The 19,526-nt window shown below is 44.2% G+C and overlaps 1 protein-coding gene across 2 annotated transcripts in view; it reads left to right on the top strand.

Annotated features, from left to right (window-relative positions):
* Positions 1-19,526, top strand: part of FAM169B (family with sequence similarity 169 member B) — an 87,171-nt gene that overhangs the window by 36,912 nt on the left and 30,733 nt on the right. For both annotated transcript variants that reach the window (XM_017518425.2, XM_017518419.2), the window contains exon 4: positions 19,106-19,191. In XM_017518425.2, coding sequence (XP_017373914.1) covers positions 19,106-19,191 — 86 coding nt within the window. The remainder of the gene's footprint in view (positions 1-19,105; positions 19,192-19,526) is intronic.

Genomic DNA, 19,526 nt, shown 5'->3' with positions numbered 1-19,526 from the left:
GGGAAATCTGATGCATTGGACCATCCCAGGGCAGAGCCCAGGCATGAAATCTGCAAGACTCCCAGTCTCCTCCAGGAAGTGCACCTTGGCTCGTTCCTCCTCTGTCTTTGCGTGTTGTGTTAGAGAAGCATGGATTTCAGAGTTGGGGGGCCTGTTTGGTGGAGCTTCTGGTGGAGGTTTGGCAGTTGGAATCACCACCCTGGCAGATTCTGCTTGGGGACTTGCCCAGCGACAAGCTTAGTCTGTTTTTAAACTACTCTTCTTGGATGCTTTTTTTTTGAGACAGAGTTTCACTCTTGTCACCCAGGCCGGAGTGCAGTGGTGCGATCTCAGCTCACTGCAACCTTCGCCTCCCAGGTTCAAGTGATTCTCCTGCACCAGCCTCCCGAGTACCTGAAATTACAGGCATGTGCCATCACACCCAGCTAATTTTTGTGTTTTTAGTAGAGGCAGGGTTTTACCATGTTGGCCAGGCTGGTCTTGAACTTCTGACCTCAAGTGATCCACCCCCTCGGCTTCCCAAAGTGCTGGGATTACAGGTGTGAGCCCCTGCACCTGGCTTCTTCTTGGATTCTTACTAATCGTCAGAAAGTTCTTCCTTATGCTGATCCAAACTGTCTCCTTTTATAAATGTCATGCCGTCCATCCAAAAGCCCCAATTGATCAGGGTTGGGCCGGAAGGGATGTGTCTCAAAGCCCTCTGGGTAAAGTGACAGTAGCTCTCATTAGTTCAGCCTTAAGGCAGGCATGATATGGCGCGAATGGGAGGATAGGTCCAGCTCAATTATAGCTGAGTTTTCTTTGGTGCTGCTCAGGCTGCAACTGAAGCAAACAGCACTTATCCCTGGAGAGTAGCGGGGATGATAGATGAGAGGACTCAAAACCTTTTGAGCAATGCTCGAGGAAACTAGGGCCATTTCACTGTAGGGAAAGAACGCAGGGGTCCAGAAACTCATGGTTTGAAAGGGTGTTGAAGTCATTAGGTCCAGTGTTTTCCAAGATGATTTTAAGGACGTGCGGCTCAATTTCAGAAGGAGAAAAACGATGATCTTTTGGGTTTTAATTTTTAGTATTTTGAGGAAAATGTTTTTGCTTCCTGCCAATATGCCTTTAGAGCTTGACTAACACTTTTTTTTTTTTCTTTTTTTGAGACGGAGTCTCCTGCTGCTGCCCGAGCTGGAGTGCAGTGGCGCCATCTCCCCTCACTGCAACCTCTGCCTGCCGGGTTCAGGCAATTCTCCTGCCTCAGCCTCCCGAGTAGCTGAGATCACAGGTGCATGCCACCATGCCCGGCTACTTTTTTTGTATTTTTAGTAGAGCCAGGATTTCACCATGTTGGTCAGGCTTGTTTCAAACTCCTGACCTTGTGGTCTGCCTTGGCCTCCCAAAGTGCTGGGATTACAGGTGTGAGCCAACGTACCCGGCCACATTCTCATTTCTTTTGGGAACCCAGGAGTGGGATTAATGGTTGAATCATATGGTAGCTGTGTTTAACCTTTTGAGGACCTGCTGTACTGTTTTCCAAAGCCGCTGCAGCATTTTGTATTTCCTTCAACAATGTTTGAGGATTCTGATTTTTCTACCTTCTTTGAGACTCTATCTCAAAAAAAAAAAAAAGAACTATTTCTAATTTTTGCTATTTTAAAATCGGGTTATTTGTCTTTTTAGTGTTGAGTTGTGATGAGATTTAAAATTTAGTCTTTATTTATATATTCTGGGTACAAATTCTTTGATAGATACGTGATTTGCAAAATTTTTCTCCCATGCTTTGGGTTGCCTTTTCACTTTCTTGGTGGTATCATTTGAAGCACAAATATTTTTAATTTTTATGATGTCCACTTTATCTGCTTTTTTCTTGTTGCTTTTGCTTTTGTTGTCATACCTAAAAAACCATTACTTAATCCAAGGTCGTGAAGATTTATGCCTGTGTTTTCTGGTTATATTTTACTTGGGTCTATTATTTCATTGTGTTTAGAGTGGGTTTTTTCACACAGTTATATTAGCTCTTTCTTTTGGCTGTATAGTTTGTGTCATTTGAAGGCATGCATTTTCTCTCTTTTTGTTTTTTGAGACAGTCTTGCTGTTGCCCAGGCCGGAATGCAGTGACATGATCTTGGCTCACTGCAACCTCCACCTCCCGAGTTCAAGTGATTCTCCTGCCTCAGCCTCATTTCTGGGACTGCAGGCATGTGCCACCACACCTGACTAGTTTTTGTATTTTTAGTAGAGATGGGGTTTCACCATGCTGGCAAAATGCCCTGCCTTGATTAGAAGAAAGGATGGATAGAAGGAAGGACATGCCAGTGAATCTTGGGGAGGCTCCTGGTAACCTGGGCAGAGATGCTGGGGGCTTGCCTGGCAGGGGGAACAGGTTGAAGAAAGCAATGGTGAGGAAGGTTTCAGCATGGCTTAGTGGTGGTGCCAACCATGCTCGGTTATCTAGGAGAAAAAGCATAGGGTAAGGTCGAGCTGAGTTCCCATCTGAAGGGTCTGTGGAACAGCAAAAGCAGGGGGAAGTAAGATTTGGTAGCTAGAGGAGGGGTCCTGACCTGGATCCTCCACCTGGGTGGGGACCTGTGCTGTAGGTGTCTGCATTGTGGGGCATACATAGCACCTTGCAGTTATCACCAGTCGCGATTCCTCGCCCGGTCATTGCCTGTGGTTGACCTTCTTCAGTAGAGTATAACCTCTCTAAAGGAAGAGGTCCTGCCATTTAGATCTTCTGGGCTCTTTTGGGTAGCCAGCATCCCTAGAGGGTATTTGCTAAATATTAGTTAGGTCTCTGCATGGGGGAGATGTGGGATGGGGCGGCGGCTGGGCTGAGAAGCAGAAATCAAGGCACTGAGGGAGAAGAAAGGCTGAAGCAATAGTGTTTGCAGTTGTTGACTTCCCTGATTAGAACATCTATCCCTCCAGCCAACTCTCAGAACGTTTTGTGACCAAGCATAGCACTCACCCTTCAAATGGCTGCTAATTGATTTACAGTTTTTGGTGATTGCACATCATGTGCACCCAGAGAAAAACAAGCAGGGAATCAAAAAATGATGATTTTTTCCTGGAAATGCGTGCCCATTATAGCCTGCAGGGACAGCAGGGGCCAAGGCAAATATTCAGCTGAAACCAGAGCCTCTGTGTAGCTGCCTTCTGAGTGGCTGTGCTGGGCGGGGAGGTTGTAACATGGTGGGGCTGTTGCCAGACCCTCTCTGGGCTGTGCAGGGGTGGGGGGCAGGTGGTGGTCCGGAGGCTGTGCCTTAGGTGCTTCGGGGAACTTCCTCGGGGCCAGGAGGTCCTGTCTGGGCTGCTCCTGTCTGCTGGGAGGGCTACCCAGATTTTGGAGATGGGTCAAGGACGGACGGCTGGAAGCAGATGGGGGTTGTGAATTTTGGACTCCCAGAAGGGGGCCCAGCTAAAGCAGCACCACGTCCCTGCTGGTGGGCCTTGAAGCGAGAGGCTGGGCCCTCTGGTGAGATAGAGGGGTTCAGTGCAGTGCTGACTAGCAGGATGAGGGCAGTTTGTGTATATCTAGTGAAAAAACAAACAAACAAAAACCACAAAACAACTGGGGTGGTGGGAGTGGGCGAGAGGCTCGCTGACCTAGTGAAGTCTGTGTTTTGGCATGTGGAGCAGTGATTGCATTTTTTCTGGCTTTGAAGTGTGACGGCCCCGCATACTGATGAACACAAAGGATGCAGAGTGGAGATTTCCCAGAGCCTGCTTCAGGGACCACCTGGTTAGCAGGCACCCTGTAAACATGCCTGCCGTGAGCATGTGGACATAGCATCTTTATGTTTTAGTCTGTGCTTTCCTTCTGGATCAGGCAAAGGGAAACATCAGTCCAAGGCTGGTCAAATCCCACGCTCCACATTGGCAGTGCCCCACCTGAGTAAGTTTGACAGTTTGGGGGGAAAGTGCTCTGGCCAGATACTCAGGCTCCATTGAAATACCTGCATCTCTGTGCAGCTATGGTGCCCATGTGGCTATGGATGTTTGGCCAGTGTTAGGTGGCCCCCAGGTTGAGTAGTGATCCAAGCCACTTCTCATGCAACCTAAAGGAGCCCCATGCTAGGAACAGAGAGATTTGTTTTCCCAGGAACTTAACAGGGTGTCGATTGAAGGGCTGGCTATTCACAAGGACAGCAAAATGTTTTGGAAGGCCATGTTGGCTAGAGTTTGGGATTTCCCCCTTTATGGCACTTACAGTGAGTTGGATTTAAACATAGGGGAAAACAGCATCCCACATTCTTACCAAGGGACTAATGGTATTTGGAAAACAGGGAAGCTCCATGGAAAATATTTTGAGTGTCAAGGACGGAGGCTTGGGCTTGGTGTGGTGGGGGTGAGTTGCCTCTGGGAGGCACACTGGAGGTTTTGCCACCACAGCTAGGGGGCTGTCTGTATCTCTCTTTGCTTCCTCCAAACCTAAGAAATGTGCCAAGCCTGCCTTGGTCCAGGGGGTGATTTTAAGACTCCCTTCCTAGATGTATTAGCTTTACCTTGGGTTTTTTTGTTTCCAAAACCTTGCAGTTCAGCTGTACCTCCAGATCCAGGCACCCCACCTCGATCCATCTTCCTCTAGTTAAAATCTAGACTCATGAAAACAAAATTGCTTAAGGCAAGAAAGGCCTGCGGAACACAGGGAGGCTGACGCAAATCTACTGCAAACCAGATGTTTCCTTCTCTGTGGCAAAGAGGCGCCCAAGTTCATGGGGCATCTGGGGAAGTGGTTGTCTTTAAGGAAGACATCTGTATGGAAGGGGTAGCCTGAGTAATGCGATGTGACAGTTGCTATGTTGACTCGCATATTTTCCCCTCCCTTTTTATTATTGGCCAGTTGGGTCAATGTTGCATAAAAGTCGTGCAATGCCTTGGAATGTGTTTGTGTGCTGTCCTCTGCCAGAACTTTTCAGCATTTTTTTTCCTACGTGTGTTTTGCTTTTGGGGAGATGGCCTGTCACTTTGGTTTAAGCATGTTCTTTTTTGGTGGAACTACATATTTCTTGGATTTGTAACGGGGCAGTGGCGACTTAGACTCCAGGAGAGTGATGGGTGGGGGAGCAAAAGGGGGCAGGAAGGGGCACTGGAAGCCCTTCCAGATTAGGGGCCAGACATGAACAATTTACAGGTAGTTTGAGGGGTTAAAATGTGTGTGAGTGGAATGGGTCCCTCCTTTTTGTCTGTGATGGCATGGGACATGGGACCCTTCCTCTCTCTCTCTTCTCAGCTCCTGGCTATGTGTCCAGCTGCCTGCTGGCCAGGCTCACTTTGCCATCTCTATCAGGCATTTGGAAACTGCAGCTCGCACCCTCCTCCTCTTTGCTTCCTCCTGGTTAAGGCACCTGCATCCTTCTGCTGAAGCTTGAGGGCTGGCTGCCCTCGCTGCTACCCTCTTCTTTCTGCTGTGAACAAGTCCAACTCCCAGCCCGACTCTCTTCCCCAGTACCTCCATGCCGGTCAGCATGATTGCTGCAGCCCACCTCACTTTCTGGCTGTATCCCACGGCCTCCCATTGTCTTCTGTCTATCTAGCCTTGCCCCCATCCTAATTCAAGCTCCACCCTCAGTCAGTGTGAACTTTTTTTCTTTTTTCTTTTTTTTTCCTTTTAGTACTATCTTTTTAGAGCAGTTTTAGGGTCACAGCTTTAGGTTTCACAGTTTCAGACTCAGGAAGGTACTGAGATGTCCTATATGCTCCCTTTCCCCACATATGCAGAGCCTCCTCAGTGGTCAGCATCTCCCACCAGACTGGGACATTTGTTGCAATTGATGAACCTACATTGCCACATCATTATCACCCAGAGCCCATCGTTTACATTAGGGTTCATTCTGGTGTTGTATGGGTTTGGACAAATGAATAATGACATGTATCCACCATTAAAGTGTTACACAGAGTATGACCCTTTGGTTTAAATAATTTTTTTTTAAATTTTGAAAGGACTAATTCCTCCCATCTCAATATGACAAATTGTTCTCTTTTTAAATTATTTTTGTATTTACGAGATGGAGTTTTGCTTTGTTACCCAGGCTGGAGTGCAATGGTGTGATCTCGCTTGACTGCAACCTCCACCTCCCAGGCTCAAGTGATTCTCTTGCCTCAGCCTCCCAAGTAGCTGGGATTACAGGTGTGCATCACCACGCCTGGCTCATTTTTGTGTCTTTGTAAAGATGGGATTTCCTTCTCTGGGGCTATGTGGGCCAGGCTGGTCTCAAACTCCTGACCTCAGGAGTGGTCCGCCTGCCTTTGCCTCCCAAAGTGCCCAGTTGTTCTCTTTTTAAAATACTCTGATCATGCCTCGCCTAGACCTATCTACTGACTTTTTATGAAGCCTGATACGTCTGCCTGACCTCCAGAGCCTTCACTGTCAGGAACTGGTCCCCTAGTTGACCACCATCTTTCTGGCTCAGGCTTGATCTTGGTACTCTGACTCCAGCTCTCTCAGACAGCCCCTGTGTGCATTTCTGGTTGCTTCTTACATCTTAGTGTGCTTGTCACAGTGTGTGGTCATGGCCAGGTAGCCTGTGAGTGTCCCCACATCTCTGTCCTGGATCCCTTGTGCTAACAACAGTGCCTGGTACGTAGTAAAGTTTTGCAGAGTAAATGGCAAGTCCCTTCCTTGTTTCTGAGTGTCAAACAAGGTACAGAGGCATGAGGCTTTCCTTCTGTTAAGATCTTCCCTGGCTGGCCTCTCCTTTGTCAGCACAGTGCCTTGGTTTATCCTCTCCTCGTCTATCCTTTTCCTTTCTCTTTCTGCTAGCCTCTGCCTGGGTTTGGCCTAGCTCTGCCATCTTATCTTTTGTCTATTCTTCATATGGGGCATACTGCTTAGAACAGAGGCTTTGGAGCCAGTGAGATCCACCCGGGTTCGTGGTGCCTGGGCCATCCAGAACAGTCACACCCCCCCAGACCTAAGCTAAAGTGGTACATTGTCCCATGGGGGATTAGAGCTTTGGCTAAGCTGAGCAGCTACACAATCCAGGGCTGAGCTGATGTAGTATCCCATGCCCCAGAGAAACAGAGCAGTGACTGAGCTCAGACACCCTGCTCTCCTGGCCAAATAACTCTCATACCTAGCTTTCCCAAAGCTGAACGAGATCCCTAGAGTCTGAGCTGCTGAGACATCCATCTCCTTGAGGAGTAGAGTTATGGCTTTGCTGCCTATCCCCCAGAGCCCAGAAGACAGCTGTGTTCCACCATTCTGGGGTACTTGTTGCTCCTGTGCTTGGTCTGGAATACTGGTGAGCCTTACTATCCCAGTGTCTAGAGTCACTATTGCATGGTGTGTTATCCTGAGGGATCCAAGTTGTTACTGAACTCTATTGGCTCAGGTTCCCAAGTTGCAGCTGTACCTGGCTCCGCAGGCCCAAACCTTACAGCACCTTTTCTTCCTTGGAGTTGGGACAGTTCTGTGCCCCGCCTCCTGTGGGTAGAATCACAGCTACAATGCAACCTTGTGGGCCTGAGCTGCTAGAAGATGTCTCAGACTCACAGATCCTGGCTTTGTGGGCAACCTTCAACCTACCCTGCCGTAGAACGTGAATCTACACCCCAAGACCTGGGTGACAAAATAGGTTCATGGGACCCTGAGCCTAGGATGTTGGCCCCACAGCTACTCTGAGCACCGGGATCTGGAACCTAGCACCAGTGCAGCTACTTGTAGGCCTTGTCAGACCTGACATGAGAAGGGATCCCCTTGGCTGAGTCTCCCTACTGTAGGGAAGATAAGCATAGGAGGACCCCAGAAGCCCTTGACACTGAGGACATTAGCAACCTATACCACTGCTGCTGCTGACACAAACTTCTACAGCCTAGCCCACTGTGGCACCCACAGTTATTCCTGATATTGAGCACAAATAAATAAGCTACATGGAGACTAGAACACTGTGCCTATCTGGAAAGAGTCACCATACTCTTCCCAACTGGCATGTTAAAATGCAACTGCAGGTGAAAGTCTTTCTCTACAAAATCTACTGCAGAAAGTTTGAAAGAAGCGATTCTTCCATCAGACACACAGACGTTGACATAGGAATATAAGACATGTGAAAAAGGAAGGAAATTTGATTTCACCAAAGGAACACAATAACTCTATAGTAACAGACACCAATGAAAGGGAAAATTAGTGAATTACCAGAAAGGGAATTCAAAATAATGCTCTTAAGGAAACTAAAAAAGATAAAATAAAATACAATGTAATTCAACAAAATCAGGAAAACAATTCACAATATGAATGAGAAATTCAACAGAGATATAAATCATTAAAAAGGACCAAACATAAATATTGCCACTGAAGAATGTAGTGAATGAAATAAAAAATATCGTAGAGAGCTTCAGCAGCAGACTTGATCAAGCAGAAGAAGAAATCTCTGAACTTGAAGATAAGTCATCTGAAATTACCCAGTCAGAGGAAAAAAAAAGGAAATAAGAATGAAAAAGAGTGATGAAAGCCTACAAGACTTATGACACATAAGTAAGAGAACAAATATTCATATTAGGAGAGTTCTGGGAGAAGAGAAGGGAAAAGGGATAGAAAACCTAAAGTCTCCCAAGTCTGGGGAGTGATATGGACATCCAGATTCAGAAAGCACAATGATCGCCAAATAGATTCAACCACTAAAGTTCCTCTCTGAGGCATGTTATAGCCAGATTATCAAAAGTCAAAGACAAAGAGATAATTCCAAAACAGCAAGAGAAAAACATCAAGTCATATGTGATGGAATCCTCATTAGGCTAACAGAGAGTTGTCCACGGAAACCTTATAGGTCAGGAGAGAATGGAATAATATATTCAAAATGCTGAAAGAAAAAGAAAATTGCCAGCAAGAATACTTCAGAAATAAGAGAGAAATAAAGTCTTTTCCAGACAAGCAAAACTTTGTAATGTCACACTAGACTGCCATTACGAAAAATGCTCAAAGAGTCCCACATCTGGAGGCAAAAAGATGATAATCACTATCATGAGAACACACAAAAATATAAAACTCACTGGGAGAACAGATTCACAAAAGAGAAAGACAAAATATTCAAATCTTATCACTATGGTAAACCATCAAACTACAATTATAAAAAGTAAGAGAGGAAGAAATGAACAATTATATACAAAACAACCAGGAAACAACAAGATGACAGGAATAAGTCCTTACCTATCAATAATAACCTTGAATGTGAACAGATTAAATTCTCTATGTGAAATATATAGTCTGGCTTAATGAGTAAAAAACATGACCCCACTATATGGTACCTACAAGAAACTCACTTTACCTGTAAAGACACATATAGACTGAAAGTGTAGAGTTGAAATTTCAAGATATTTTATGCAAACAAAAGAAAAGCAAGCAGGAATAGTTATGCTAAGATAAAACAGACTTTAATTTAAAGATGGTAGGAAAGAGCTTAAGAAAGTTATATAACGATAAAGAGGTTAACTCAGCAGTAGGATGTAACAATAATAAATATATATTCACCCAACACCAGAACACCCAGATATATAAAGCAAATATTATTAGATATAAAGGGAGATATATACTCTAATACAATAATAGGTGGAGGCTTCAACACCAAACTCTCAGCACTGGACAGATCATTTAGACAGAAAATCAACAAAGAAACATTAGATTTAAATGACACTTTAGACCAAATGGATCTAACAGATATTTACAGAACATTTTATCCAAAGCTGCAGAATACACATTCTTTTAATCAGCAATGGAACATTCTCCAGCATAGACCACATGTTAGGCCACAAAAAAGTCTAAACAAATTTAAAAGAATTGAAATCATATTAAGTATCTTTTCTGACCACAGTGGAATAAACCTGGAAATCAATAAGAGGAACGTTAGAGATAGTGTAAATACATGGAAATGAAGCATCATGCTCCTGAATGACCAAGGAGTTAATGAAGAAACTATGAAGGAAATTTAAAAGTTTATTGAAACAAATGAAAATAGAAACACAACATACCAAAAAACCTGTGGGAGACAGCAAAAGCAGTTCTAAGAGGGAAGTTTATATCAATAAACACTTACATCAAAAAAGTGGAAAGGTTTCAAATAACCTAACAATGCATTTCAAGGAACTAGAAAAGCAAGAACAAAACAAACCCAAAATAAGTAGAGGGAAAAAATAATAAAGAGTAGAGCAGAAATAAAATAAATAGAGACTATATAAAATACAAAAGATCAACAAATACAAGTTAGTTTTTTGAACAGATAAGCCAAATTGACAAACAATTAGCTAGGCTAACCACGACAAAAAGAAAAAATACCCAAATAAATCAGAAATGGAAAGGGACAATTACAACTGATATCACAGAAATACACAGGTTCTTTAGAGAATATTACCAACAACTTGACAACAAATTTGAAAAGCTAGCAGAAATAGATATATTTCTGGACACATAGAACCTACAAAGTTTGAATCAAAGAAAAATGGGAAAACTTGAAGAGACCAATTGTGAGTAATGAGATTGAATTAGTAATAAAATGTCATTAAAGAAGAGCCCAGGACCTGATGGCTTCACTCCTGAATTCTACGAAACATTTAAAGAATAACTAACACCAATTCTCAAACTCTTTCAGGAAATTAAAGAGGTGGAAAATTTTCCAAACTCATTCTGTGAGTCCAGAATTACCCTGATACTATAACTAGGCAAGGACACAACAACAAAAAAGGAAAACTATAGGCCAATATCCCTGATGAACATAGTTGCACATGTTCTCAACAAAATACTAGCAAACCAATTCAACATTGCATTACAAAGATTGTTCACCATGATCAAGTGGGGTTCATCTCCTAGATGCAAAGATGGTTCAACATACCGTCAATAAATGTGATACATTAGTGGAATCAAAGACAAAAACTGTATTAGCACTTCAATAGACACAGAAAAAACATTTGAAGAAATTCAACATCGTCTCATGATACAGCTCTCAAGTTAGGTATAATGGGAACCTACCTCTACACAATAAATGTCATATATGACAAACTTTTAGCCAACATCATACTGAACATGGAAATTTTGAAAGCTTTACCTCTAAGATCTGGAGTAGGATAAAGATGCCCACTTTGAACACTTTGGTTCAAAGATACTAGAAGACCTAGCTATAGCAACTAGTCAAGAGAGAGGAATAAAGGTCATCTAAATGGGAAAGGAGGAAGTCAAATGGTAAATGCTTCAGGACATTGAGCAGATGTTTTATGGAGTAGATCTCAAAAGCACAGGCAACAAAATCAAAATAGGACAAGTGAGATAATAATGAACTAAAAATCTTCTACACAGCAAAATAAACAATCAACAGAGTAAAGAGACAACTTGCAAAATCAAAGAAAATATTTGCAAACTATTCATCAGACAAGGGATTAACATCCAGAATATACAAGGGACTCAAACAATTCAACAATGAAAAAACAGATAATCCGATTAGAAAATGGGCAAATGAATGGAATACAAATCTCTCTCTCTCTTTTTTTTTTTTTTTTTAAAGATGGGGTTTCACCATGATAGCCAGGCTGGTCTACAAATCTCTTAAGAGAAGACATACAAATGGCCAATAGGTATGTGAAAAAATGCCCAACATGGCAAATTATCAGTGAAATACAAATCAAAGCCATGGTGAGCTATCACCTCACCTTAGTTAGAACAGCTAGTGTGAAAAAGACAAAAAGTAACATATGCTGTGAGTTTGTGGAGAAAGGGGAATGTTTATATGTTACTGGTGAGAATGTAAAGTAGCACAGCCGTTATGGAGAACAGTATGGGGGCTCCTTGAAAATCTAAAAACAGAACTACTGTATGGTCCACCAATCCCACTTCTGGGTACATATCCAAAGGAAATAAAATCAGTATGTTGAAGAAATATTTGCACTCCCGTGTTTACTGTAGCACTATTCTCAATAGCCAAGATATGGAATCATCTTAAGTGTCTATCAGCAGATGAATGGATAAAGAAAATGTATATACAATGGAATACTATTTAGACATAAAGAACAAAATTCTGTAATTTGCAGCAATATGGAGGAGCTTGGAGGACACTATGTCAAAATATGAAAAAAGGGAAAACAGAAAGACAAGTACCACATGTTCTCACTCATCTGCAGAAGCTAAAATAGTTGAGCTCATACAAGTAGAGAGTAGAATAGTGGTTACTAGATGCAGGGAAGCATGTTGGGGGATGAGAGGGAGGGACTAGCTAATGATGCAAAGTGCAGGTCGATAGGAAAAATACATTCCAGGGTTCTATAGCACTGCAGGGTGACTCCAGTTAACAACAATTGATTATGTTTTTCAAATAGCTAGAAGAGTGGATTTTGAATGTCTCCAGCACATTCAATGTCCTAAATAAATGTTTGAAGGGATGAATATGCTAATTACCCTGATTTGATCATTACATATCGTGTACATGTATCAAAATATCACATGTACCCCATAAATATGTGAAATTATAATATGTCAATTAAAAATAATAAAGGCCAAAAAATGAGATACTGCATGTGCCTTGGCATTGTACCAGGTGCTTGATGAGTGCTTGGTCGTGCTGTGGTGGTCAACACTATTATTTTAAAACAGTAACTGGTTCATGTTGCTATCTTTTTCTGAAGCCTAGTGGCTGTCCAGAGTTTGGCCCTCAGAGCCTTCCTGACCGGCCTCCTCCTGCCTCCTCATCACTCTGAATGCCTGTGGCTCTGGTAGACTGCATCTCCTGTCCTTGCCTGTCACATCTCTACAGCCCTGTGACCTCCCTCACCTGGCAGGGCCTTCTCCCCTTACTTCAGCCTGTCTCATTCTTCCCACCTGGTTAGGTCAGTTGCCACTGGAGACTCTCTTGTCTCTCAGTCCAAGTGACCTTCTTCTCCTTCCAGCCCTCCCACAGCACATAGCCTGGGTCTGATTTGACTCTATTCTGTGTCTTCTTCTAAACTGTAAGTTTCTTAAGCCAGGGTCTGGTTTAATTCCTTGATTGGATGTAATACGTCTTTTGCACATGATAGCTGCTCTACATGTGGGTTGGATAAGCAACACGTGCTGCAGACTTATGACCTCTGGCGGGTCTGTGCACTGCTTTGATACCTCCTGCTGATCTCTGTGCTGAAGCAGGTGGAAAGGGATGGCAAGCTCAACCTCATGCTCGACCGTCCCCTGCTGGACGTCACTACTACATCACAGCACACAGGCTGGGTCTGATGTAACTTGATTCTGTGTCTTCCTTTAAATTGCAAGTTTATTTTTCTTTTTTTTTTTTTTTAGACTTAGTGTCGCTCTGTCACCAGGCTGGAGTGCAGTGGCGTGATCTAGGATCACTGCAACCTCCACTTCCTGGGTTCAAATGATTCTCCTGCCTCAGCCTCCTGAGTAGCTGGGACTATAGGCGCATGCCACCACGCCCAGCTAATTTTTGTATTTTTAGTAGAAATGGGGTTTTACCATGTTAGCCAGGATGGTCTTGATCTCTTGACCTCGAGATCCACCTGCCTCGGCCTCTCAAAGTGCTTTGACTACAGGCATGAGCCACCTCGCCAGGCCCAGGTGTAAGTTTCTTAAGCCAGGGTGTAGTTTAATTCCTTGAGTAGATTCCTCCTTGCTGAATTTGCCTAAGTCCTCAAAATCCTTCTTATGGCATCACTTTTAGCTGCCACAGCCCATCCATCCAAGGTGACAGGTGACAGACAACCAGGTCTCTCAGACCTGTACCGTGAAAAGGTCACTCTAACTTTTTCAAAAGGATTGCTTTGATTACTTATAGACTTAAGAAATCATATAAAAAGGGTTTGGCTTCTTTAAGAAGTCTTAGGCAAGACACAAAGTTTGAAAAATCTTGCCGGAGGTCCTCTGTGTGAATCCGTAGCTGATGTGTGCCCACGACGTTGAGAGGGTGGAGCAAGGAACGCTGTGGTCAGCTTAATTCCCTGATAGACAAGGGTATGGTTGAGGAAATGTGGTGTGAAATACCCATTGAACGGGCAGATCTCAAGCTGTGAAAGACAGACATTTCTGTGCAAACCGGAGCAGAAAGATAGTTTAGACAGGGATCTCCCAGGGAGAAATGGAGTGTTACAGAACACTTTCTGTTGTCTCATTGACAAAGAAAATATTACACAGCTTTTTTATACTTAATTGTAATCCCAGAGCAATGTTTGAAGCAGGTGGAGGAACTTTCTAGAAATTACTGGAATGCTTCAGACACCAAAGGAAGAGCAGTTTGGTGAGATGAACTCTCTCACCTACCTTGCATTATAACAATAGAAGAGGATTTTGTGGCCTCCATTTGACAAGTGGGTAAATCAAAGCTGGGGAGGGGCTGGGTTTAGATCATGCAACTGGTAACTGGAGATGCCAGAATTTGAGCCCTGTCTGGCTCTGAGGTCCCAATTCTTTTTCCTATGCCATGGACAGTATGTAGAGCCATTTCTAAAATGCCTCGAGTCATCTTACTCCCCACTGGTGCTGACATTAGCTAGAGACTTTTGAGTGGATGAAGCTGATGTTTTGCTGAGATTTTGTTTGCAGCCCAGTCTCTCCCATATTTAGACCTCACCCGGCTCCCCCTGCCACTTAGGATGCCCTGAAACATGGCCCGGGTCTTACCGGGCGTTGTGCCTCTGCTCACAGGTTGCATGCATCAGCCCTCCCCACTGTCTCTGTCTGTCGAAACCTCACCCAGTGATGCAGAGTCGGTGGAGCTTCTGGGGATGATTTCCCAATTCCCTTCCGCAGAGTCAACCTCCTCCACTTGGTCCCTGTGAAACTCGATTCTAGTACTGATCACTCACTGCCCTGTACAGGAATAGCTTATTTAATGCTCTCCTTCTCTGTGGGCTCCCAACTCCAAGGGACAAAGATGTCAGCTTAATCATCAGCTCCTGGGGCCCAGGACAGCACCCGTCACACAGTAGGGAACTCAGCCATGGAGAGTTAAATTCAGTGGATCAGGTGGAGCGCGGGGTGAATCCAGGCCTCTAGGAATTAGCCTTAGGGACCTCACTGTCTTAACTTGTTTGGGAGACCTTGGAGTGTCATAGAATAAAATCCACTACTGACATCTTCCTGTGGTCCATGTCACCTGTCACTCGGGGACAGGGAAATTAAATTGGCGTGGTAAGGCTGGCTCTTCACAATGCTCTCCTGATGGCTCTCAGCACAGTGCATCCCTCTGTAGGTGTCCAGGCTCTTCTCAATCCTTAGTGGAGATGACTGATCAGGACCCTTTTTAAAAACAAGGATGTTGTGACTTCCAGTTGTAACCCTTGGAGGTTGCTGGCTGCAGGGTCTCAGCAGTGATGCCCTGAGGCTGGCTTTGTGGCACCTGTCAGCATCCCAGGAGCCATCATTTGTCCTTGCTGAGCTGGGGACAGCGTCTCTCCAAGGGCTGCCTCACCATGTCTCTCTCCTGTGTTCTCTGGATGAGGTATTATACTTCACTGATCAAAAGCTGCTTCTCTCCAGAAGGCTGATCCTATTTTCCAAGAGTTGGTTTTGAGGGCAGTTTTTAACTGTTATATGTGATTGGACTTCAGTTTCATTGTTATGTATACTTAGCAGTTTAGCATGAGTTTTGAAAAAAACAACAGTTCTATCTTATTTGTGACAACTTGTGTGACTAATTAATGCTCCGCAGTGCACCGTGAAACTTGCAAGGTACCACATAAGCACCAAGTCATAACACATTTCTTGTTTGAAACTGTATTAGCAAATTGAACATCTGTATTACAGGAATACAGCGTATTAGTAAATTCAACAGCTTTTGTTGCTTCACCTTGTTAAGCAGGAAAATAAATCCTTATGGCTTGTAAAGCTCCTGGAAGTTCTAGTAGGCCATTTTGGAAGTGAATTGAGTTGAATAAATGAAGGCAGATGTCAAGCATTTAATTGGCTCTTTGCTCCCAGCTGGCTCTATCAATTCTGGAACCATTGTCAGAGATGATATAATTCACCCATGTGAAACTGACAAGGTGGGTTACATGCTGTTGGTCTCTGGGGAGGAGGAGCTGGCTATGCAGAGTTAATGTTTAATACCTGGCTAATGCCACTTGTATTAGTCAGGGTTCTCTTAGATATATATCTCCTATTAGTTCTGTTCTATATATACATGTGAGTTTATTATTTATATATATACATTTATGTATATGTAAAGATATATATAAAGGGGACTTAATTAAGTATTAACTTACATGATCACAAGGTCCCACAATAGGCTGTCTGCAAGCTGAGGAGCAAGGAGAATCAGCCCGAGTCCCAAAACTGAAGAACTTGGAGTCCCATGTTTGAAGGCAGGAAGCATCCCGCATGGGAGAAAGATGTAGGCTGGGAAGCTAGGCGCTTCTCTCCTTTTCATGTTTTTCTGCCTGCTTTATATTTGCTGGAAGCTGATTAGATTGTGCCCACCAGATTAAGGGTGGATCTGCGTTCCCCAGCCCCCGACTCAAATGTTAATCTCTTTTGTTAGTGACATCCTCACAGACATACCCAGGACTGATGCTCTGTATCCCTCAATCCAATCAAGTTGACACTCGCTATTAACAATCACACCACTGTAGCTTGGTCTTCACAGAGTTTTCTACTAAAGTTCCTCCAGTATCAGAGAGGAATAGAGAGAAAGGCTGCGGCAGCTGCCCCCGAGTGGTCCGCATTTGTTTTAAAATCTCGAGGCTTATGTGAAATGTTCAACTTCTTTTGTTTTCTACTCCATCACATTTTCCTACAAAAATCTCCATCTAAAAAGGTCTAACTGGGAAGAGGCCTCTTTTCTAATTCTGTGGCTTCTGGAACCCTCAGGCTCAGATACTGGGCTTGAGAAGCAGATATAAAAATAATGATCAAAGGGGTATAAAAAAGACACCAGAAAACAACCAAAGTAACTTTGGTGTTTAAAATGTGATTCTTGTACATTTTAAAATAACTGAAAGAATAGAATCAGATTGTTTGTGACACAAAGGATGTAATGCTTGAGGGGACAGATACACCATTTTTTTGTCTTTTTTTTTTTTTTTTTTGAGACAGAATCTCACTCTGTTGCCCAGGCTGGAGTGCAGTGGTACAACCATGACTCACTGCAGCCTTAACCTCCAGGGCTCAAGTGATCCTCCAAGCTCAGCCTCTTAAGTATTTGGGATGACAGGCATGCACTACCACACCCAACTAATTCTTTGGTATTTTTCACAGAGATGGGGTTTTGCCATGTTGCTCAGGCTGGTCTTAAACTCCTGGGCTCAAGCAATCCGCCCACCTCTTCCTTTCAAAGTGCTAGAATTACGGACGTAAGTGCCCAGCCGATACTCCATTATTATGCATTGCATGACTGTATCAAAACATCTCAGGTATTCCATATATATATCCCATATATATATTTACTATGTACCCAAAAAAATTTAAAATGGAAAAAAATTAAAAAAGAAAAAAATGTAGTTTTTAAGCAAGGAAAGGAAGGTTGCCAAGTGGAGACAAGGGGCGGAGACCATGATGGGATTTAGAGCGACCACTCAGTAGGGATGGATTGTCAGGGGAGAATGAGATGGGGACTGGGTGATGGGCTGTCTCAGCCGTCAGTGGAGATGGTGGTGGCCTCACCCAGCTGGGATCTGGGGCTGGAACCAGGAGGATAGATTTTGGTATGAGGCAGCGGGAGGAACTGATGGAACATGGTGATGGCAGCATGAGGGGAGGAGGAGAAATCAACTCATTGATGAGTAGACTCTGAGCACTTCCCATGTGCCAGGCCCCATGCTGGGCATTTCAGTATGGATCCTCATAGGAACTCCCCAGCCACCTGGGGTGATCGGTTTGGGCAACTAAGATAAGGAGTGTGGGGCTTAGTGAAGTTGAAGTCGTGTTCAGGTCTCCTCTGCTGAGCAGCAGGGCCCATGTCTACCCTTGGAATGGTGCCAGGGCTGCTTCTGAGGCAGAGTCAGCAGGCCTTGGGGATGCTTGGGGTAGGGGACGGGGGAGGAGGGGAGATGTCCCTGCCCTTCTCCTGTAAATCTTAGCCCCAGGACTTTCTCATCCAAAGACACCTCCTCCACCCCATGTGATTCACCCCATTCTTAACACTGGACCCATCTCCAGCCTCTTAGAAGGAGCACTGACTTAGGAGTCCACTGGCCTAGGGCTGCACCCCACCTCAGTCCCTTCTAGCTGGCTGCCTGCAAGTCATTTCACCTCGCAGAACTTCAGTCATCCTCCTTAGAAAAATGCTGGTAACAGTGTCATGGTGAGAAGGAAAGAAACTCATGTAAAAGAGGGCAGCACCTAACCCAGCGCCACAGTGATGGCTCAATACACAGATATTAAGGCAGTTTGTTTAACGACCTTAGCCCATGTTGAATTTTGCTTAATTGGGGAAATTCTGGGCTGTGGCACGTGGTTGGACTTTGATAAGTGTTTTTAACATGAAAAGAATTGGCCAGGCGTGGTGGCTCATGCCTGGAATCCCAGCGCTTTGGGAGGCCGAGGCAGGTGGATTACTTGAGGTCAGAAGTTCGAGACCAGCCTGGCCAACATGGTGAAACCTTGTTTCTACTAAAAATACAACAATTGACCAGGTGCAGTGGCTCACGCCTATAATCCCAGCACTTTGGGAGACCAAAGCAGGTGGATCACAAGGTCAAGAGTTCAAGACCAGCCTGGCCAACATGGTGAAACCCCATCTCTACTAAAAATACAAAAATTAGCGGGGCGTAGTGGTGCATGTCTGTAATCCCAGCTATGTGGGAGGCTGTAGCAGATCAATTGCTTGACCCTGGGAGGCAGAGGTTGCAGTGAGCCAAGATTGCACCACTGCACTCCAGCCTGGGCAACAGAGCGAGACTCTGACTCAAAAAAAAAAAAGTAATTCTTACTCATTGGATTTGTCAGTATTGGTGTGTACCCTGCTGCGCCCCCAAACATTGCGATGTGTCCTGTTTTGGCATCAACAACAGCCCACCTCTGAAACATCTATGAAGTCCTCTTCATGTGAGAGTGGTCGCTCTTTTTTGGTCAGTAAATTCAGCTCTAAAAATATCACCTGCTTTCCCCACAAATCATCTTCCCTTTGCACCTTGTCAGTGGCTCTGTGCTGTGAAGCTGCCCATCTGTTGGCCAGTTTGCTGTGTGCACATTATCCTCTCTTGGCTTCCCCTCTAGTTGTGGCTGTTTACATAAAGGAATCCTGGTGGTCCACGGAAGATGCAATAAGAACCTCTGATCCGGCAAGAGAAGGGCTGTTGAAGGTGAGTCAATGCAATTTTAAATGAACATTGCAAAAGAGGTTTTAAAAGTCACAGCGCTTACTACCCTGTTGATAATTTAAAGCAGTTTAGCCCATGTCTTCGTTTCCTAATACCACAGAGTACCACAAAACAGAAATGCATTGTCTCACAGTTCTGGAGACTGGAAAGTCTGAAATTAAGCAATCCACAGAGTTTTTCTTTTCAGAGCTGTAAAGGAGAATCTGTTCCTGACTTCTTTGCTAGCTTCTAGTAGCCTCAGGGGTTTCTTGGCTGACCTTTACCTTGTATTTCCACGTTGTTCTCCCTATGTCTGTCTCTGTCAAAATCTTCCTTTT

This window comes from Cebus imitator, unplaced genomic scaffold, assembly GCF_001604975.1.
Source record: "Cebus imitator isolate Cc_AM_T3 unplaced genomic scaffold, Cebus_imitator-1.0 Scaffold19, whole genome shotgun sequence".
NCBI lineage: Eukaryota > Metazoa > Chordata > Mammalia > Primates > Cebidae > Cebus > Cebus imitator.
Note: the sequence above shows the minus strand (reverse complement) of the source record. Positions and strands in the feature narration are given on the sequence as shown.